Source organism: Sebastes umbrosus, chromosome 15, assembly GCF_015220745.1.
Source record: "Sebastes umbrosus isolate fSebUmb1 chromosome 15, fSebUmb1.pri, whole genome shotgun sequence".
NCBI lineage: Eukaryota > Metazoa > Chordata > Actinopteri > Perciformes > Sebastidae > Sebastes > Sebastes umbrosus.
Genome location: NC_051283.1, coordinates 9,669,378 through 9,691,457, shown reverse-complemented (window position 1 = coordinate 9,691,457; position 22,080 = coordinate 9,669,378). Strand labels below are relative to the sequence as shown.

The 22,080-nt window shown below is 39.7% G+C and overlaps 1 protein-coding gene and 2 long non-coding RNA genes across 15 annotated transcripts in view; 1 reads left to right on the top strand and 2 right to left on the bottom strand.

Moving 5' to 3' along the window:
* Positions 1 to 16,692, top strand: part of LOC119503957 (triple functional domain protein) — a 108,182-nt gene extending 91,490 nt beyond the window's left edge. For 5 of the 11 annotated variants that reach the window (XM_037796019.1, XM_037796015.1, XM_037796022.1 and 2 more), the window contains 22 exons: positions 3,155 to 3,250; positions 3,947 to 4,095; positions 4,204 to 4,270; positions 5,645 to 5,748; positions 5,836 to 5,905; positions 5,994 to 6,083; positions 6,194 to 6,286; positions 7,002 to 7,052; positions 7,155 to 7,232; positions 7,406 to 7,597; positions 8,629 to 8,809; positions 8,918 to 9,175; positions 9,265 to 9,773; positions 10,625 to 10,872; positions 11,121 to 11,262; positions 11,355 to 11,382; positions 11,529 to 11,691; positions 11,778 to 11,899; positions 12,003 to 12,081; positions 12,250 to 12,450; positions 12,553 to 12,691; positions 13,994 to 16,692. In XM_037796019.1, coding sequence (XP_037651947.1) covers positions 3,155 to 3,250; positions 3,947 to 4,095; positions 4,204 to 4,270; positions 5,645 to 5,748; positions 5,836 to 5,905; positions 5,994 to 6,083; positions 6,194 to 6,286; positions 7,002 to 7,052; positions 7,155 to 7,232; positions 7,406 to 7,597; positions 8,629 to 8,809; positions 8,918 to 9,175; positions 9,265 to 9,773; positions 10,625 to 10,872; positions 11,121 to 11,262; positions 11,355 to 11,382; positions 11,529 to 11,691; positions 11,778 to 11,899; positions 12,003 to 12,081; positions 12,250 to 12,450; positions 12,553 to 12,691; positions 13,994 to 14,551 — 3,618 coding nt within the window. In that variant the 3' untranslated portion in view covers positions 14,552 to 16,692. Of the gene's footprint in view, positions 1 to 109; positions 713 to 3,154; positions 3,251 to 3,946; positions 4,096 to 4,203; positions 4,271 to 5,644; positions 5,749 to 5,835; positions 5,906 to 5,993; positions 6,084 to 6,193; positions 6,287 to 7,001; positions 7,053 to 7,154; positions 7,233 to 7,405; positions 7,598 to 8,628; positions 8,810 to 8,917; positions 9,176 to 9,264; positions 9,774 to 10,624; positions 10,873 to 11,120; positions 11,263 to 11,354; positions 11,383 to 11,528; positions 11,692 to 11,777; positions 11,900 to 12,002; positions 12,082 to 12,249; positions 12,451 to 12,552; positions 12,692 to 13,993 lie in introns of those variants that run through there. The other 6 variants (XM_037796026.1, XM_037796016.1, XM_037796018.1 and 3 more) reach the window with 5 other exon arrangements.
* Positions 10,741 to 14,188, bottom strand: LOC119503993. 3 transcript variants are annotated; one of them, XR_005210456.1, is made up of 6 exons: positions 14,050 to 14,188; positions 13,777 to 13,891; positions 12,218 to 12,442; positions 11,550 to 11,685; positions 11,073 to 11,167; positions 10,741 to 10,881 (listed from the first exon to the last, which is right to left on the bottom strand). It is a non-coding gene; the product is annotated as an uncharacterized LOC119503993 (long non-coding RNA). The 3 variants fall into 3 exon arrangements; XR_005210457.1 differs by having other exon boundaries at positions 11,073 to 11,205; positions 12,247 to 12,442; XR_005210455.1 differs by having other exon boundaries at positions 12,247 to 12,442.
* Positions 14,501 to 20,724, bottom strand: LOC119503992. The gene is made up of 4 exons (XR_005210454.1): positions 20,385 to 20,724; positions 18,192 to 18,339; positions 15,475 to 15,606; positions 14,501 to 14,637 (listed from the first exon to the last, which is right to left on the bottom strand). It is a non-coding gene; the product is annotated as an uncharacterized LOC119503992 (long non-coding RNA).
* Between the last annotated feature and the right edge of the window lie 1,356 nt (positions 20,725 to 22,080).

Genomic DNA, 22,080 nt, shown 5'->3' with positions numbered 1-22,080 from the left:
GCACTCCAAGTCTCCTCTTCGACTAAAGCGGAGGCTCCTCTGACACTAATTTCTGTTTCTCTTTTGTTTTGTTTCCTGGTTGTATCGTTTGCTGTTCGCCACGCTGTAGCATTACCTTGATTTATGTCCTGTCTTTGCTTTGTCTCAGTTTCCATACCTCTCCATCTGAAATGCCCCCGCTCGTCCCCCCCAAGCCCCCGTATCTTCCCCTCGGTCAATTCTTTAATTCTCTCTTTTTTTTTTCCCTCCTCGCTCTTCAGCTTTAAAATGCTACTTGCTAATTTATTTTGGTTTCTACAACAACGGTTTCTAGATTGAAAAAGGAGAGAGACTTTTCTTCTTTTTAAAAAATACACCTTTCTCTGTCCCCTTACTAAAAGTCACTCTTCCTAACTTTTTGTATTTTTCTGAACTCTTAAACATTCCTGAACTTCTTTTTAGTGCATCTTTTTTCGTAGTTTCACTCATGTCGACTTTCTGCCCTGTTACTTTCTACAACACGCCACTGTAGAGTCGCCTGGCAGATGAGCAAAAAGGGCATTGTGGGGGGAAAATGTAGATAAAGAGAAGATGCGTGTAGCTCTTAACTCTAAACGGATGGCAACGTGGAGGTTTTGTTTTGTCCGTTTCAGTACCGATCAGAAGGCTGTAATGCCTAATTTGCGTCTATAAATTTCGAGGACATTTTGAATTTTTGTAATGCCTGCTTGAGCTTTGTTACGGCAACACAAGAATGCAGCTTTTTTTTCTGCATGTTTATCACTCATAGGTTGGGAAAAGGTTGGTGGCTTGAAAGAAAATAGATGTCAGTATAAATACAAAGTCCCCGTCAGCTGGATGATAATCTAACTAAACCCCACACTGAGGTGAAAATTGAAAAGCCCCTCCTGTTCCCATCATCCTCCAATCCCCTCACCACCCCCTCCCTCACCCGCCCCCCGCCCGCTCGTCCTCATCTCCCTTTTACCCTCTGTGCGTTAACCTCATTACCCATGCGAGTAATTGGCATCTCTAAACGCTGGCGAGGCCAGAAGGGCACACAGCCTCACCCAGAAAACCTAATTGGGGAAAGTCTTGAAGCACAGCACAGCAAGGGTGAGAGTCTCCTGAACTATATATATATATACATACATGCATATACCTCTTTCATTTCTCGCTCTGTTAGCATCCTTTCTTTATTTCAAAAGGCTGTTTCATCACCACCCCAGAAAGCAACGGAAACATCCTCCATTCAGAGACATCCATCACCTTTTTTTTCCCCCCCCCGACCTTTTCCCCCGTCACTATTTTTCTGACATTTCACTTTTTTTCCCCATATCTTAATTTAGTCACCTCCGATTTCAGCCTCATGTTTTTACCTTTTCTTTTGACAGTTTTTTTTTTTTTTTTATTATTTCATTTTCCTTTTCACTTTCTTTGAACCTTCAGATATAAAACCCCCAAGCATCGGGGTTTCACTTGTGGAAACATCTTGTTGGAAGCATCTTGTTGGATTTCTCCTCCTCAGACTACAGCATTGAACATTTAACAAACATTTTCACCGAGTCATCGCTCACTCAAAATAACAAAAAAATACAAATATTCACTCATAATAAAACTAATAAAGAAGTAAGCTAAACAAAAACTGATCGTGAAATTAATCTACAAGGCACAATGAGTGAGATTTTCCTCAAAAATAAAATGTATAGACTCATACAAAAATATCGGAAACACTTTATAATAACCATTTATAAATGGTAAATTGATAGTAATGCAATCATTTGTTATTTTATCATTAGTTTTTGTAATATGAAATGAAAAAGTATATACATTTATATATTGTATCACTGATAAGAGACGATAACAATTACATTCTGATTACATTAGTAAAATATTTAATATCAGTTTAATGTTATACACATTTTTAAATTTTATATATTATATTAAGTATTCGTTAATGATTACCAAATGATTTGTAAACCTTTAAGAAATTGTTTGTAAAACATCTATAAACATTACATAGATAGATGGACCAGAAACAAATTATTAACCATTGACAGAGCATTAACTATCTATCTAAATAATGTTTATAAATGATTTACGATGAATTTATTAACCATTTAACAATGTATTATAATCACCAACTTTATAATAGCCATCAGATAATGTTTATAGACGTTTACAAAACAATTATTAACCTTTAACAAAGGGTTACAAATATCTATCTAATGTTTACATATGTTTTACAAATTTCTTTAAGGTTTACAAATCATTTTGTAATCATTGACAAATACGTATACATATAGTATATCAAATGTTGACAATATGTGCAACAATAAACTGTTAAAAAATAACATAAATTACTAAAGATTAATAAACATTATAAATTATAACTTCATAGTTTGTTAACAGTGAAATAACTTTGAACTAAATTTTAATTAAGTCTCAATTTACCATTTATAAATGATGGTTATTATAAAGTGTTACCAAATAATCCCTCTCAATCCTCACTTATGACCCACTAGAGGTTTGTAGTTACATCTGTATCTGCCTGGATTTTCTTATTTCGCTTGTTTGGGGACGTTTCTGTGCTTCAACCTCTATAAAAAATGTAGTGAACTAGGTGCCAGTTCGTAAGAACGCATCCAAGCGGAAACTACGAAAATGTCCAAAGCAGCGCCGAATAAACCCTCGCAAATATACAGCGAGGCAAAACGGCAAGCGGAACAAAGCTCGTTCCAAAACGAGAGTGAATCTGGGGGTTGGCTTTCGCCCGCTGGCGAGCACCCGAGTCCTCGTTGAGCCGGAGCACACTTTGAATGTTGTGTTTACAAACCGCAACTGGAAAATCCTACACATTGTGCCTTTTAACTAGAACTTAAGCATGAACTTTAACCATAAGATAATATGAATTTATATCTTTTGCTTTCCATTTTGTCCAACTTACAAGTTTTTAAATTAATAGATGTCTTTAAATGACGAGTATCAATTATAAAGTATTAGTTTGGCGGCTTTGAACGTCACTATTTTCTCTGTAGGAATAGTTGTATTGGCACCAGCCAGCACAGAGAGATTTGGAGTTAGCAGGAATAGTTGTTAGATCGTATGTCTTATCAGGCTCTAATGCTCTTTCCCCCCCCCCCTCTCGTACTCTCATCTCTCTATTTTCACCCAGAGCTCTTCTCGTTTGTCGGTCCGTCCGTCCAGTTCAGAGACGCCCAGTGCCGCTGAGTTGGTGAGCGCCATCGAAGAGCTGGTCAAAAGCAAGATGGTAGGATAATAGAGGAAAACAAGAACACCTTAAAAGGCCGACATCAAAGTCGGTCTTGACCGACAAAGTTGCATTTAAACACGCAGCAAAGACTACAGCCGACGGCCAGTTAGCACATATGTTCTGTGCCTGTGTGAGAGGAAATAACTCAACACCAGCAGTCCGTCTGTATTCGTCATTCAAAAAGGGAAACCGGAAGACCGAGGACAGCGGATGTGCAAGCTGTTGTTACGATACGTACATGAAACAAAGCGGCATTTGCCAGTATGTCATCTCAAAGGGCGTTACAGGCCTCATAGAATTGCCGCTATATAATGGCATTAGGATCACAGTCGGGATGATGTTTGAAATGAATGACTAGTACTCGTACAGGTTACGGTATGAAGCGCTCGCAGTTACAATATGCTGAAAGGTTATTGTGGAATTTTTGCCCAATAATGCCAAAAAAAACCCTGCTTACCTCAGGTTTAAACATTTCATAACAGCATTCTCACTGGGATTGACAAATGTTTAAGAACTCTTAGGTATGAAGGAAACCTGCCGGCATGTGGATTATTGCTTCAGCTGACTACCTGAAGATGCTGAATATAACATACATAACGCCACTTTACATGAGTCAGTTTGATTAATTTCATTTGTAATGTGCCGCTCTGTTTCACACACTTCAATTCATCTTGTGTTTTCTCTGTGGTGCAGGCTTTGGAGGACAGACCCAGCTCTCTGTCGGTAGAACAAGGAGACAGCAGCTCTCCCTCCTTCAACCCCTCCGACAACTCCCTCCTCTCCTCCTCCTCCCCCATCGAAGAGATGGACGAGCGCCGGAACAGCGTCCTCAAGAAAAGACAGTACGTCCGCTTCCCTCATCTAATCTATATCACAAACTCATACACTGAGGTGTTATTGCTCATCCTCTTGAATTTTGTTGTCAAATGTTTTGTTTTCTTTTGCTGTAGTTACATCCTGCTGGAGTTGGTGGAGACGGAGAGAGATTATGTCAGAGACCTCGGCCTGGTGGTGGAGGTGAGTTGATGCTTTATCGGCTGCTGAAAACAAGAACAGGATAAAACAATTAGAAAAGTAATTGGCATTTAGATTGGCATACAGCCAATGTGGAATTAATTAAAACACGCCTCCTAATGCACAAGTTTTATTTTTTATTATTCAAATTATTTAGTATTTTCCATTTCATAGCATTATAGATGCTTTTTTATAACCTATTGTGATTGACCTGCTTTTTGGGAAAGTGTTTGTTCAGTGTTGGTACATACAGTGTAACACAAAAGTGTTGGAAATGTTCCTTATTTTTATAATGAAAATAGTTGACCAAAGTTACCAGTGGGGCAGAATGCTGCCTCAATCCCCAGCAGGAGGATTGTCTGTCTTTTACACTTAAACTACTGGCGTATTAGTAAAGATTGACAGTGTGCAGTCGAAATAAGAGATGATGTAATTATAACTTTTTTTCTTTTGACTGATGTAGATTCTGGTTGGCTTAAAGATAATTAGTACAGATATTTGTGTTATTTTTTATTCTAAAATATAGTCGGATGGTTAAATAGCAACACATTTTTGTTCTTATAAGGGAAGAAATGGGACTCCATCACTAGTAGCATACAAGGAAAAATGTTTTACTTTATACTTTTCATGCATAAATTAGAAAAAATTGAGTACATATGTACATTGCAACTGCATTTTTTAATGTGAAACTTTTAATTTACCTTTAATTCTCATGAAAGAAAACTGAATAATTTGCCCCTCTGGCGTAAAGTTGTCGTGTGAATCTCTAGCATAAATTAATATTCATCAGTTCTTATTATTTTTTGCCCCTGCTTGAGTATTTCTTTCTCTTAGTACTCACCATTTCGCTCTCCGTCTCTCACTGAAGGTCTTTCGGACACAACGCAACAACGGCACCTCTGCGCCCTGAAACATATTATTTCCAATGGCTTTCGCTGTGCCACGACGGCTTTTCGCTGCGTCGAGCAAAGCCCTTCTTTGGGCGCTGCGCGCTGTGATGTGCTTCGAGCACGGCTCAAACCGCGTTGTGTCGTTGTTGTGTGTGTGATATATATCTATGGTCACGAGCAGCTCTCTTTTGCCGGGAAACGACATTTTGGTGTAGCTCTATTGTCGTCCGAGTGGAAATAGTAGGGCTTATACACGCCGTACAGTAAAATGGAAAAAAAGGTGTGAAAATTGAGAGAAAAATGGTAGAATTGTGACCCCGGGAGGAAACCGGGAGAGTGCAATGAAAAGTGTGAATCTCCCGGGGAAATCGGGAGGGTTGTTATGAGTAGCATTTTAAAATGTCACTGAATGTATTAGAATTAATTTGCTGAACTTTACAGACTTGCTGTTGTAAATATGCGTTTGTTTGTTTGTCTCCATCATTAGGGCTACATGAGCCGGATGAAGGAGGAAGGTGTCCCCGATGATATGAAGGGAAAAGACAAAATCGTGTTTGGCAACATCCACCAGATCTACGACTGGCACAGAGAGTACGTGACGCACACATACGGGGAGTGTGTGTTCTGACTCACTAGTACAGTAGCTTACCTCCTGCTCTCCTGTTTTGTCTTGTTTAGTTTCTATCTCGGGGAGTTGGAGAAATGTCTGGAGGACCCTGACAGACTGGGACCGCTCTTTCTCAAGCAGGTTCGTCCACAAGTGAAATTCCAACTCCTGCTTTAGGCTCGTATACATTCGACCGTGTTGTAATAGTGTGTGTGCTTTCTGTATCCAGGAACGCAGACTAAACATGTATGTAGTGTACTGTCAAAACAAGCCCAAGTCGGAGCACATCGTCTCAGAGTACATCGACACCTACTTCGAGGTATGAGCCCATCATTTTTAAAGATTTGACCCTCTGAGACACATCAGATGCTGCAAACCTGCATGCAGCCATCAGCCTCTCATCTAACCTCTGACCTTTTGGCTCTGTAGGACATGAAGCAGCGGCTGGGACATCGGCTGCAGATCACAGACCTGCTCATCAAGCCGGTCCAGAGGATCATGAAGTACCAGCTGCTGCTCAAGGTTGGTCTGTTACAATACAGCAGAGGGCGCCAGAGCTTCAGCTGCTGATTCTTTATTCCCCTTTATCTAGTTAACTGGCATCCCTATACCGTAAAACTTCAATTAGACACCGAGTCCCCTTTTACTCACCAGGTAACTTTTGTCAATATGGACGCGCTACACATCATTAGCTCCGATAATTTTACAGAAAACGATTGGTGCCTTCAAATTAAACCTGCAAGCTTGTGTTTACAACACGGGAAGTCGTGTACACGATATGCTTGGCGTTCAAAGGGTCAAGTCGTGAGAACATTGCTGCTAAGCAACGGCAATATTAACGTTACTGTCGGCGTCTAGAAGCCAAAGAGGTTAACAATTTAGCAAGCTAGCAAGTGGGTAACATAATGCAGGAAATGCAAAGGCATAATGACAGAGGACAAAGATTCGGCTGTGGGGAATATCAACATTTTCATACTGGTTTAAATAAACAATTTGATAGTATTTCCCATCTTTGCTGAGCAAGAGTTTTGTGCAAAAGAAATCCCATATAGACGCCTGTCCCAAATATATAAGAGTTCAGTGATTGAAACAAATAAAAGCCTGGGCTATTACAGTGTGTCACGGTCATCCGCTGTCTATAAATGTACATCTTTGTTACTAAGAATTTAAACTGATATTTAAAATGGTAAATTGTTGATTATATTTTCTTACAAAAAGTTTTTTTTTTCTGTTTTAGGATTTCCTGAAACACTCTAAAAAGGCTGGGCTGGAGTCTATGGAGCTAGAGGTAAGATAATGAGATACTGAGACTTTTGAATCACTTAAAATCAAGCCATATATGTCCTGCATGTTCTCCCATCAACCTTTTGGTCCCTTGTGACTCTTACAGAAAGCAGTGGAGGTCATGTGCATCGTGCCAAAAAGGTGTAATGACATGATGAATGTCGGCAGGCTTCAGGGATTCGATGTAAGAAATCCCATTTAATTATGAATGAAAGCAATGCTACACTTGTCAACAACACATTCGTCACAGCATGTTAGCCTTATTAACAAAAACGTTCATTTCAATTTTCTTCAACTGTCTCTCTTCCTTCCTGTACTTGATCTTCCCAATCTCATCTTGTCCATCTCCCTCTCCAGGGGAAGATCGTGGCTCAGGGCCGCCTCTTGCTGCAGGACACGTTCATGGTGTCCGACCCAGAGGACTGTGTGGTCGGGCGGATGAAGGAGAGGAGAGTCTTCCTCTTTGAGCAGGTGCTCATCTTTAGCGAGCCCCTCGATAAGAAGAAAGGTTTCTCCTTGCCAGGCTTCCTCTACAAGAACAGCATCAAGGTAACAGACATACTGGATATGAGGGGCATGGATGTGCGCTACTACGTTATCAGTGAAGGCCAGTGGAATTAAGGATACAGGATGTGCAAAGCCTGTCAGTTTAAGGGCTTGTAGCTCCCTCTGGTGGAATAACTATATATATAGATATACTGCTCAAAGTTTTATAAACTTGTTTGGTTGGGTAACTTCAAAGTAAGACACATTTTCTTTTTGAGAAAAAGATTGTCATGTTATGCAACATGGATATAATCTCCATTGTTGTTTCTGGGAGCTTTTATTTTGAAGAAGCCATCTGATTTATCACACTTTTTTGTAGCCAGTCCACTTTTATATGTAAAATGTATATATGGAAGAATAAGTCAATTGAGGAAAGAGAGTGTACTTACAAAGGAAAATGCAAGTTCAAGAAATGATAAAAAAAATATATATATATTTATTGGGGCTGTCAAAGTTGACGATCTTGCGGAGGTTGTAGCGGACTCTAAAACTAGAGTGACGATATTGGCATCATATGAAACTAAAAAACCTAAGGAATCCATTGGTACCAACCATGTCATACTAGCTTGTCGCAGAAAATTAAATAATGCTCAAAACTACGCTAAATTATGGTGAGGAAAAACTGGCATGGCCATTTTCAAAGGGGTCCCTTGACCTCTGACCTCCAGATATGTGAATGAAAACTGGGTTCTATGGGTACCTACGAGTCTCACCTTTACAGACATACCCACTTTATGATAATCACATGCAGTTTGGGTCAAGACATAGTCAAGTAAATCTATACATACATTTGCATAAAGCAGCATATTTGCCCACTCCAATGTTGATAAGAGTATTAAATACTTGACAAATCTCCATTTAAGGTACACTATGAACAGATAAAAAATGTGTGATTGATTTGCGATTCATCGCGATTAAATATTTTAATTGAGTGACAGCCCTAATATTTATTATTATTACCATTAGAATTAAAGCTCATTATTGACTTCATCTGATTGGGATATATACAACGATACATCTCCCTTTCTTTCTAGGTAAGCTGTTTGGGTATAGAGGAGAATATGGAAAGCGATCCCTGTAAGTTCATCCTCACGTCTCGGTCGTCCAACGGCACCCTGGAGTCCTTTGTGCTTCACTCCTCCCACCCAGGGGTGCGTGAGGTCTGGACCCTCCAGATCAGCCAGATACTCGAGAGCCAACGCAACTTCCTCAATGGTAGGCTGACACATACACACGCACACACTCACACTCTAAGGACAAGTTTTGTAGAAGGAAGTGTTTGTGCTATATGGCCCCCCTTGTTTCCTTCATACCTCATCACAGCTCTGACCTCACCAATAGAGTATCAGAGGAACCATGTAGGGGCGAGTGGTGGGTCATGTGTGCCCAGCACGGGAGCTCCGAGTGGAGGAAGTAGTGCGGCCGCTGGAGTCGGAGGTGGAAGCCCCCAGGGTAGCGCCGTCCCTTTAGGGCCCCAGGGTGGTTCTCGTCGACCCTCCAGGATCCCCCAGCCCTCCCGCCTGCCCCAGCCCTTACGTCACCACCCCGGGGCCGACCCCGACGGCCCAAACAAGATGTCAGGTAGGAAACGTCTGTATTTGTAACATTTTTATTGTATGACGAAATGAACGATTTGACTGAGGTGTGAGTTTTGCTCACTTATGATCCAGGTTCGTCCCCTTGTCCTGTCCCCCCTCCCCTACTCCCTCCAGGGGGTAGCCCGCAGGGCAAGCGCCCCATCCAGACCCCAGAGGACCAATCACAGACCCCCACTCCTGCCAGTGCCGTAGCCCCTATTCCCCGCGCCACAGTTGGGCCTCTGCCCTCTACACCCACTTCCAAACCGCGGCCAGGAGCCGTGTCCCCTATGGCGCCCCCCCTGGCCACTCCTGCCTTCGGCAAGGACGTCCTCCCTCCTCCCCCGCCCAGCCCGGGCCAGAAGTCGGGATCTGGATTCTGGAGCTCCATGCCGGGCTCTCCGGCCAGCCGGCCTGGCTCGTTCACCTTCCCGGCGGAGGCGGGAGAGACTCCGGTCCGTCAGAACTCGAACCAGATCCAGACCGGCTCTGGATCTGGGAGCCAAACCCACAGACACTCCACGCACAGCAAGGAAGCCGACCGCATGAGTACGTGCTCATCGGCCAGTGAGCAGTCCATCCAGTCCACCCAAAGCAACGGGGTAAGACTACTACCTGCTGCTCAGTGCTGCACCGACTAACACCCAGGCAGAGGGAGGCCTGGTCTGTCCTGTCCTGTTTGTCTCCTGTCCTGCTGCAGCCAGTGCTACTAATCTGTCCCCTACTACGCATCTCTGACAACCTTCACTGCTCTTCAACATCATCCTCTCTAGTTTTTCTCTGAAGACAATCTCTAGCAACTGTCGACAGGTTTTCTCTAGTGGACCTCAATCAGCTCTTCAGTGATTCCCCTTCGAGGCTGTCTCTCGATTTCTTAACTCTAACAAAGCTTATACTAACACCTGACTTCCTCTTGGCCGTCCTTCACCTCCTGCTGTCTTCATGGTGTGTCACTGAAATGTACTTTTCCTGCAACTAACCTCCGACGTTTGTGGTTTACCTACAAACGTACTCAACAGAGATCCTCTCATTCAACCTAACGCTCCTCCTCTCGTCTTTGCCTGGCGCTGCAGAGCAAAGACGACTGAAATGGAAATCTTCATCTTATTCCTGCCTTTCTTCACTCAGTTCTTTGTTGTTTCCCGAGAAGAAAATAATGAATCGCTGTTTTTAGACTTTCTTGCACTTCACTCTAATGCTTTCCGAAGACTTCATCAAGTGGACACTAATCAAACCTCTGTTTCCAATATTTGTCCTCTGCTGTTCTTTCACTTCTCTTTACCAAAAGTGTTAGGTTTAGATTTTTTTTAGTGGCACCTTCAGTTCAGTCTGAATGAGTCAACTTGAATAGAAAAGATGAATTCTGGCCAACGTGAAATCGTAATTTAATATTTACCATTTTATTACAAGTTTGTAACTGTCCACATGTTGGTGTTTCGTCCCTGTGGTGCAGAGTGAAAGTAGCAGCAGCAGTAGCGTATCCACCATGTTGGTGACCCAGGACTACATGGCCGTGAAGGAGGATGAGATCAGCGTCAGTCAGGGCGAGGTGGTCCAGATCTTGGCCAGCAACCAGCAAAACATGTTTCTGGTGTTCAGGGCGGCTACAGAGCAGGGCCCCGCCGCCGAGGGCTGGATCCCCGGATTTGTGCTGGGACACACCTCTGCCATCGTCCCCGATTGCCCCGAAGGATCCATGAAGTAAGAACTCTGAAAAATGATATAAGGATACGTTATTTTTACCGTTCTGTTCAGATGGGTTGTTTGGAATTATTAGGTAAAAATGTGGTATGGTCTGAACTGTTTTTTAAAATAAGGCAAACAATATGATGCAAGTCAGTGTTTTATAAGTGTTGGCAGTCTTATCAAGGCATCGATCTAAAACCCACGCTGTCACCTACTTGCTCATTTAAACAGTTGATTTGACTCGATCCATTTTTTTGTCCCAGTAGGAAGTCTTCATCCTGGCACACGACCCTGCGCATTCGCAAAAAGTCTGAGAAGAAGGAGAAGGAGGCAAAGAAAGACACCAAGCTGGAAAACGGTTACAGGAAGTCCAGAGAAGGCCTGGCCAATAAAGTTTCTGTAAAGGTGAGTTTATCAGTACATCTGAGGAGACTCTAGTGCTGTTATTAAGTCACAGTACATTTCTCACACTGACATGCTTTGTTGTTGCTTTTCAGCTTCTAAATCCAAACTACATCTATGATGGTAAGTGTTACTTTGTGGAATTGTAATTACAATTACAAAAAGCCACCCCAGGCTAAAATGTGCTCTGTCTGATCGGGGCCTTTAACAGTTGAATTTTGAAGATCATCTCAGCATTTGACTTCTTTTTTTATTTAAATCTCTTTCAGTTCCCCCAGAGTTCCTTATACCTCTGAGTGATGTGACGTGTGACAACGGAGAGAGCGTCACCCTCAGGTGTAAGGTCTGTGGTCGACCCCGGGCCGCTGTCACCTGGAAGGGACCCAACCAGAGCAACCTCACCAACAATGGACACTTCAGCAGCGCCTACAGGTAAGAAATGTTGCTAAAGCTCCGTCAGAAAATCGACACTCAATAGTGAAGAAGTTGAAATCAAATGTAAATTAAAATGATTTCAGTGATACGGGTGAAGCAACACTGCGGATAATCGGCGTAGCCTCTGAGGATGATGGTGTTTACACTTGTGTTGCCACGAACGAGCTGGGCAGCGTAACGTCATCAGCTAGCCTCAGAGTGTTAGGTAAGAACAAACAAAGAATACAGTATTGATCCCTCCACAGAGCTCAGTTGACAATGCTGGTGCCAAGTGTGGACATGAATTTATTGTCTCTTGTGTGTCTCAGCGGTGTCCACTGATGGGATCAGAGTGAGCTGGAAGGACAACTTTGAGTCTCACTACACTGAGGTGGTTGAACTGGGCAGGTAATAGACTCACCATTTAATTGAACATTTGACATTCAGGGTTTTCTTTCCGATATGAATTTATTTGACCTGTTAAATGCCTAAAACATACTACACAGGTTGTTTATGGGGAGTAACCTGAAGTAAACTGACTGACCGCTGAATGTCCATCCTCTCTCTTCTCACCAGGGGTCGTTTCTCTGTTGTCAAGCGTTGTGACCAGCGGGGCACCAAACGTCTGGTGGCGGTCAAACAGGTGAACAAGAAGCTGATGAGGAGGGATCGGGTGACTCAGGAACTCAATCTGCTCCAGAGGCTCCAACACCCCCACATAGTCAGCCTGATCGACACGTACGAAACCCCCAGCAGCTACGCCCTTGTCCTGGAGATGTGAGTACAGATACAAAACAAAAATGACATAAAAATGATATGGAGTTTTGGAATTAAACTCCATGTGATAAACCTTGCACATCTTCCGTCTGTGTGTTTCAGGGCTGACCAAGGTCGTCTGCTGGACTACATTGTTAGCTGGGGGAATCTGACGGAGGAGAAAGTGGCCTGCTACCTAAGGGACGTTTTAGAAGCTTTACAGTACCTGCATAACTGCAGGATAGTGCATTTGGACGTGAAAGTAAGTAGTTTCACTTTAATATTTTTATTACTGTGCTTAATATTTCATATAGCAGCACAGGAGCACATACTATATTGCTGAACAGTGTACAGAGTGTAAGTACCGTATACTGTGACTTTTGGAATTTTTCCAAAATACTATGACTTTTTTGTGACTTTTTTTCGGCACACTATACTATGATTTTTACCGAAATACTATACTGGACCTTTTTGAGACTTTTTTCTATGAACTATACTATTGTTTTTTTGTGCTTTCGGTACTATGCCTTTTTTTCAGCATACTGTACTATTAATTTTCTTTTATTTCCTTAGACATGCTATATACTATTACTTATTTTTTCATCATTCTAGTATGATTTATTAATTCTTCCGACACTACTATGACTTTTTATTTTTTCGACATATTATATTATACTTTTTTGAGTTGTTTGTTTTTTGACACACTATATACTACGACTTAATTTTTTTCGACATACTATAGATTTATTCATTTTTCTGACATACTATAAGTTTTAAAAAATTTTCGACACACTGACTTTAAAAAAAAAATGTCAACATACTATGACTTTTTAAGTTTTTTCGACATGCTATACTATGAATTTTTAAAAAAAAATGTCAACATACTTAACGATTACTTATTTTTTCATCATTCTATAGAATGATTTTATAATTCTTCCGACATATATTCTATGACTTTTAATTTTTTCGACATACTTTACGATGACTTTGATTTATTAATTTTTCCGACATACTATACTATGACCTTTATTTGTTTTGACATGCTTTACTATGATTTTTTTTCGACATACTATCTATGACTTTTTTTTTTTTCAACATTTTTACTATGAATTCTTTATTTGTTTTGACATGCTATACTATTAATTTTTTTCGACATACTATCTATGACTTTTTTGGGCATGCTATAATATGAACTTTCTTTGACTTTTTTTCAATTTTAATGTCATACTATGACTTTTTTATGACATACTACACAATGTGTGAAATAATTGTGAGTGTTTTACTGATCTGAAGCTAAAGGTCATGTTTCAAGACATTTGTCCTTTGTAAAACATCTATAGCACTTACCTGATCTTGAGTTGGTCATCATGTAGGTCAAAGTTCACGTAGTCTATTTCCAGCCTTAAATGGAAACTTGCTCTTTTTCCTTTTAACACTGAAATGTGTTTGCATGATGTTTCACCTACAACAACAAATACATGTGGAAAAGTTAGTGTTGGACTGTAGTAATAAATAAGAATCAAGTAAACATGACTGATGGTGACGCTGTAATCTCTTTTCCCAGCCTGAGAACCTGCTGGTGGCCCACAGCTCCAGCGGCCAACCAACGGTCAAACTCACAGACTTTGGTGATGCTGTCCAGCTCAACAGTGCCCACTACGTCCACCCTCTGCTGGGCAGCCCCGAGTTTGCCTCACCAGAGTTGGTCCTTGGAGAGCCGGTGTCGCTGACCTCTGACCTGTGGAGCCTGGGCGTGGTGACCTACGTGCTGCTGAGCGGCGCCTCCCCCTTCCTCGATGAGAGCGCAGAGGAGACTTGCCTGAACATCTGCCGGCTAGACTTCAGCTTTCCCAGGGATTACTTCCAGGGCGTCAGCCAGACGGCCCGGGACTTCATCTGCCTGCTCCTGAGGACCGACCCAGGCCGGAGGCCTCCAGCCGGACTCTGCCTCCAGGAGCCGTGGCTACAGGCTAGTCTGGCTGACGGCCGGGCCAGAACAGAGTGTTGCCTGGACACCTCCCGCATCATCTCCTTCATAGACCGGAGGAAACATCAGACTGACGCCCGGGCCATCGGAGGAGTCAGGAGCTTCATCCAAAGTCGCCTTCAGCCCCGAGATTAAAGGAACGGATACGGTCCAAACCAACCCTCAATCCCTACTGTACTGTAGGGGCTGCAGGTTCCTCTGGAATTGAGCATCTTGATGGTCTAGATGTAAAAGGAAGGAGAAATAATGAATGCTGATCTTATCCTCTTTCACAGAATGTTGATTTACCTGTAGTCCTTTCACCAATTAAACTGAGACCCATTGAGGTCAATCAGAGCCCTAGAGAACAGAGTTCTCACCAATCACGTAAATTAATGGATGCCCTTGTCTACTGCTGCTTGCTGGTTTCAACTCAAAACAGATTTTGTAGTTAAGTAAAAAAAAAAAAAAAAATCCCAAAAAAACAAACAATTATGAAGTAATTTATTTTCCTTTGCAAGAGTTAAAGCTGATCAGAAGAGCCAATTGATCGAGCCTTGACACCACTGCACAGACGCAGAGCTTTCAGGAGAAAGTGATGCCAACAAAGCTAGTGATGGCGCTGAGAGCAAACTGCCCTCCCTCTTGTTGCTCGAGGGACACGGACGTGTGTTTTTGCTCTTTTACACTAAAGCTGTAACTCAAAGACATTTGAGAAGCAGCCCTTTCTTATAGAAACAATGTATACAAAAGGAAAAGTACGGTCTCTACGTTTCCAAGAAGAAAAATAAATACTTGTAGAAAATGCTCATCAGTTGAAAGTTGCTGTGCTACTTTGGACTCTGTAAACACCTGGAGACAGTGACTGAGGACTTGACTTTATTGAGACATTTATACGTCCGATCAGAGCTTTTTGATGGCTGCGCTTATATAATGTACCTAATCTAAGAAACCATGATGACCATGTCGCGAATAACAATGCTGCACTGTCCAATCTGAGAAGAAACTATAGACATCCATCGTTTGCTTTTCCTAGAACAAAACTTGTGTTGCGCGGATATGAGATGTTTAAGCCTTACCTTGTATATAGACTTCTGCCTTCTTTCCCCTCACATTCACAGTGGACACCTGCTTTTGGATGGCAGGACATGAGACTGTCGGAGCTTCAGTGGCAGCAGTGATTGCCAATCAGATGGGAGTGAATGTGGAGGCTGAGGAAGACAAATTACTGTAAATGCACTCATTGTATGTTATGTTTGATTATCATGTGCAATGTTGCGGCTTTAACATTTTATGCAACTATTTATGAAGACATCTGTTGTATCTGTAATAAATCTAGCGAAAAGCATGTACTTGGTACTGCAAGCACTGCTGGTAGTTTGTGTTTATTTGATCTCTGAGTATTATGACTTCCAGGCCATGTTAGAGGTCACAATCTACAATCATTACATTTTGAGCAAAAATTATTTAACACTTTTTGTACTGTATACCTCTGTAGTATTGGTACACCAAAGTTGCTCTAGCTTTATAGTACTTAATAAAAAAACATTTTATTGTTACGATGTTTCACTTGAGTTAGGTAATCTATGACCATGTGGAATGACTGTTTACACTAGTTAAACACTATGTCGGAGGAACACGATTAGTTTATTTAGTCTCTCGTGCCCTTTCTTAAAAAGGCAGGGGATCAAAGAGATTTATTCTTCACAGAGAGTGAGCTTTGCTGTTTCATTTTTATTCAAGAGTTGAATAGGAGATTTTTGTACATCATTTACTAAATGGTGTTCTAACTTTATGTACAGATATTTGTTGCCAAAATATTGCTTCCATAAATTCCCATTCCCTTTATATATATAAAAAAACTACCATAAAACGGCAACTAAATGGTTCTTGATTTGTTTTCTTTCCTGGAAATTAAAATACACAACAGCTTTGGTATAACCACTTAACTACACATTAATCCAATTTGGGGTTAGGATGTGTCACATTTAAACTGATTCTACCAGGAACAGAGATCACAGTCCTCTGTTACCTTTTATTTATTTTAAAAGGTGTGCACAGGCCATTAAACAAGGAAACTTGGACTGGATACCTCAAATTAGGATTGTTTTTTTTTTTTTTTCCATTGTTTGTGTTTTTTTGTTATGTTTGTTTCATGAATTACATGTTTGCTATTTGTTTTTATGTTTTTTATCTTTGCATGTATATTTCTTTGTACAGATCATACATATTTTCTCTTGTAAATATTCTCATTTTGCCATCAGTTATTTGAAAATTAAACATAATGAACACATGCACCCTGTTTGACATTTTGTTTCTTTAAGTATGATTTAAGTATTGTTTATTTTTGTTTTATTATTTCAACAACTAGGTTTTAGACATCTTCAATTAAAGCTAAAATGGAAAATTTGCAAAACATTCATTTGAGTTTTGATGTCAATAGATAAAAGCCATTTCCACTGACATGTTTCTGAGACTGACATACTATACCATGACTTTCTCGACATGCTATGACTTTTTTTTAATTTTTCGACATATTATACTAAGCCCTTTTTTTCAACATACTATACTATGAATTTTTTTTGACATACTATATGACTTTTCTTTCGACATGCAATACGACTTTTTTTTATTTTTTCGACATATTATACTAAGCCTTTTTTTTTGACATACTGTACTATGATCTTTTTATTTTTTCCACAAACTATTCTATAATTTTTTTTCAACATACTATACAATGATTTTTTTTCGACATACTATACTATGATTTCTTTTATTTTCTACATATTATACTATGACATATTTTTTCGACATACTATACTATGACTTTAATTTTTTTTTACATACTATATGACTTTTTTCTTTCGACATACTATATTATGATTTATTAATTTTTTCGACATACTATACTATGAATATTTTTATTTTGTTCGACATACTATACTATGACTTTTTCTTTTTTCGAGATACTATACTATGAATTTTTTGAATTTTTTGTTTTTTCGCCATGCCATACTATCATTTTTAAAAAAAAAATGTACATACTATACTATGACTTTTGTTATTTTTCGACATACTGTACTATGATCTTTTTATTTTTTCCACAAACTATTCTATTACTTTTTTTTCAACATAATATACAATGAATTTTTTTCGACATACTATACTTTTATTTTTTCGACATACTATACAATTACTTTTTTCTACATACTATACTATGAATTTTTTTAATTTGTTCTACATATCAACTATGAATTTTTTTAGACATACTAAACTGAAAAATTTGACCATTATCTGAAGGTGGTAGTGATGCAGCCTTATTTTGCTTGGCAGACTGGTATTAAAGGTAAAAGGTTAAAGTTTTGCAATTACGTTTCAAAAGTATTTAAAAAGGGTCATTGGAAAAAGATCAATGTAGCCTTCTCTTATCTTCAGTTTTGGTTCTAGTCAAAAATGGGGTCTGCACTGCCCTCAAGTGGCTCTTTTTTGCTCAGATTCATGCTTCAGAGATGATGACTGATTTAATATTTTATTATGTGCATAATAGGGAGTTTTTTTTACATTTTACCTCTATTTACGTCCATTTGGGGGTCTGTTGACCAGGATGGCATCAACATCTATTTGTTTTGTCTGTCATAACATAACACATTTTGTTTTTCATCTTCCTTATGCAAATCACTGTGTAAAATAAACCTGTTAGATACCTGGACTTTCTAAGGGTCATATTATTAATCAATATCCTCTAATGCAGGAGTGGTCATTTAGACACTAAGAGCCAAAAAAAGGTTTTTCGTACCTTAAGCTTCTGTGGACCAAGCGAGACTTGCTGCTTTACTTGTTTTCCGCAATCCTTGAAGTCTGATTTGTTTTCCTTTGAGGCCTCTTGGAACAACTGCTTCACACTTCTCAGGATGGACGGATCAATTCTTGGATTTCACGTGTTTCTGAGTTGGGAAAAAGATTGGTTGACCCAAACAGTAACAACAGTTTCAGTGCAGCCTGTTTGAAATTGAATGGATTTCAGTCTGGCATCCGAAGACAGTTCAATCAGTTTGCATGCTTCGGCCAAACACACTATTAAAAAAAGATTGTTTTATTATTCTGCCTTGTTTGTCCACATTATTGGTCATCGAAAACTGCTTACAATAAAGTTGTTCTTTATACTACAAGTGTTGCTGGAGTTTTGACCTCACCTTGGAAGTACATGAAGTTGTGCCACAAACTTTTAGAAAAAAGAAAATCGCTATCCGTTTAAGTGTAGCCTACCCTATATACAGATGATTTCACCCATTATCTTGCCATCAGACAGCCCTTTCCTTCTCCTTTCCGACGGGGAGCTGAACTGAATGTCGAACTTATCTATGCTCTCTCCAAAGCCAGCAGGCTCAGATGATAAAAACAGTATAGATACGTTTCACTTTCAGTTCAGTTCACCGTCGGAAAATATTCTAAATATCGGGTACACTTAAACGGATATCAACTGTTTAGGTGAGATTTGGCCGCTTGTTAGTACAGCCGTGACCGAAGCAACAAGTACCCCAGCTCTGCAAGGACATTTTAGAAAATGCAAATTTAACGTTAGCTAAATATCTGTTAAAAAATAAAGCAGGATTTGCTATATTGAAGGCGAACTACGTTTCAAAAGAATCACCCTTGGCGGTTAGCCACTATGGTTAGCCTATGGGACTAACTAGCTTACTGCTGCTTACGCTACCTCACCGGAAGTTACGCCCATATATTTTTTTTCAGTAACGCCGCCAAGAATAAGGTGGATAGTCTTTGATTCGGTTGAAATGTGCTAAAACGGAGTGTTTCAGACAGAGGGTAAATCCAGGCATATTCAGGCAGACAGTATGAGGAAAATATAGGGTTTTTTTGAACATTAAAGCATGTAAACATGTTCTAGTAGAAACACAAAATACAAACATGAACCTGAAAATGAGCATGATATGGGACCTTTAATATACATAAAAGCCTAATAAGACTCGGGAGGGGGCCTTTGATGCCTACTTCTGTACTTTACTTGTGTAAAATTCTGAAAGCAGGACTGATATCTTTACAGTGAAACATGTTTCTTCTTTGCTGGAATGACTGTGACACACTAAACCAGGGGTCAGCAACCTGCGGCTCCGGAGCCACATGCGGCTGTTTAGCTCCTCTCCAGTGGCTCCCTGTGGATTTGTAAAAACGGAAATGGATAACTGTTTTTTGTTTACATTTTCATTTTTATTTAGCATTATTGTAGGGTTATTAGGGCCACATTGAGGAAAAAAAATAAATCTGAGATTTCGAGAATAAAGTCGTAATATTACAAAAATAAAGTCATAGGTTTACGAGAAAAAAAGACGGAATATTATGATAATAAAGTCAAAGGTTTATGAGAACAAAGTCTTAATATGAGGATAAAATCATAAGTTTAAGAGAAAAAAAGTTGTAGTATTATGAGAATAAAGTCATAATATTATAAAGTAGTAATTTTACGTGTTATTTCTTTATTTTCTCGTAAAGTTATGACTTTATTTTCGTAATATTACGACTTTTTCTCGTAATATTATGACTTTATTCTCTAAATCTCAGATGTTTTTTCCCCTCAATGTGTCCCTTATACTCCGTAGTACATTTGCTCTTTGGCCCTCACTGCATTAGACTTATATACTATATACTTACACTATAAACTGTGTTACCTTCATCACATGCTCAAATGATTTGCGGCTCCAGACAGATTTTTTGTTTGTTTTTTATACCTAAAATGTCTCTTGATAGTAAAGGTTGCTGACCCCTGCCCTAAACAGAGCGGGACCATAATTAATGTTATTAATTACACCTGTGTTTACCTGCTATGACGTAAAAGTTCAACCATGATTAGGCTCCTTATAGCATATAACCAACAGCATTATAATGTTAAACACCCACCAAACTAAATGAGCTTCACTGTGAGAGCACACACACAACTGACAACAGATTCAGAGCAAAATCAGCACATAATTACCTCAGTGAAGTGAAGCTGTGAGAAGAAGTTACTTCCGCAGAGTCGGTCACATGGAGGTGAATATGACAGAAGTTCCTCTTCCGCCATGAGGTGCGTGTTTGAAACAGCCGACAAACGGAGTCTGAACACGCGCGACAACATCTGTAAACACCTTTAACTCCTCCACAACACCGTCCTGGAGCAACGTCAACATGTTTGCAGGTTTTGTTTAGCTCATGTAGCCCGCTGCTCTACAGGCGAGGTGGTGGCGAGACTCACTGCGGTAATTGATTGATTGCAGCTGAGGGTGCAGGTGTGGCGGAGCAAACAGGTGGGCAGCGCGTGACGCTGTTTAAATGAACCGCCCTGTTGGAGAAGAGCGTTTGACGTCACAGCTAGTGCAGCACGTCACGTGACCTTTTCAACGGGATTGCTGCTATATACAGTATATATATATATTCCAAATGTTGTTACCTGAAATCTGTGTGAAACAACAAAACCGAGTGATATGTAGAAAAAATCTCTTGGGATATTTAAATAGGCCTCATTAATGAAGTTTCAGATGCTGTGCCACGTGGGTAAAATGCAAACAGAGCCAGAATATATATATATATATACATATATATATATATACATAGATAAATCATTAGAAAACACTATACGAAACATGTATAACATTGCAAATAATAATGATAAAACATAGGATATATCATTAATTGTGTACAAATGCAAGAATAGCATAAATAAATACGAATATTAGTTTAAATGTCCTGCATAAATAAATGCAGTGTTAATGCCGGAGTAAACCAGATTATTACACATCTGAATTATTGCACTAAATTATTTTACTGTTAAGTCAGTATTGCAGAGTTGAAGATATAATAAATTATGGGGTTATAGCTGCTGATAAGGGTAAAAAAATAATACTCATATGTTGTATATACTGTATATGTATAAATATACAACAATTTACAACATGTCTACTGTTTTCTGGACTGGACAAGGGTATATTTGATCCTAAATACAATCTATTTACTTTAATTTGATAACATCTGTATGACAATAATTGGATCGTGTTCCATGACGAACACACAACGGCGTTGCATGTCATCAGTAAGGGCAAGTCGGCATCAACCTCATGTGACGAAAACAACGTTTTTTGAGAATTAAAGTCTGAACTAATTTAAAATATATATTACGCATAGCAAAGCGAAATCTTATACTTACAGTTAAATTGGAGCGTTATTGATGTTACAGAGCTGTCCGTCAACGTCAATTATGAACGTTGTTGTCACTACCACATTGCATTGTGGGGTATTAATGCCGTCATAGTGTCCAGCGTTGCAAACTGTAATATTTTACCGGAAATAGTACGCAATTTGCACACTATACTAAGGCTTCAGACATACTTGAGTATCTCACATACTGCGTCAGCGAACTAAATAGCATATTAGTATAAATTTCCGGACGCAACCCTTGTAACAGGAGCCTATTTTGAATGTTTGTGTTGTCGAGTTTGAAAAGGTCTGTTAATCATTAAAGCATATCAGTTAATTTACTCACAGGCCTCATTTCATTAGTGGCCAAGCAAAAATGGTCAAAAATGTAATGGAGTTGTGTTAGCAAAAGTTCAAGACAGTCAAGATTGCACAAGACAAGTGACAGTACACTGTACCCTCCAAACAGGAAGATGTTCAAACTCATTTTGAAGTTTGAG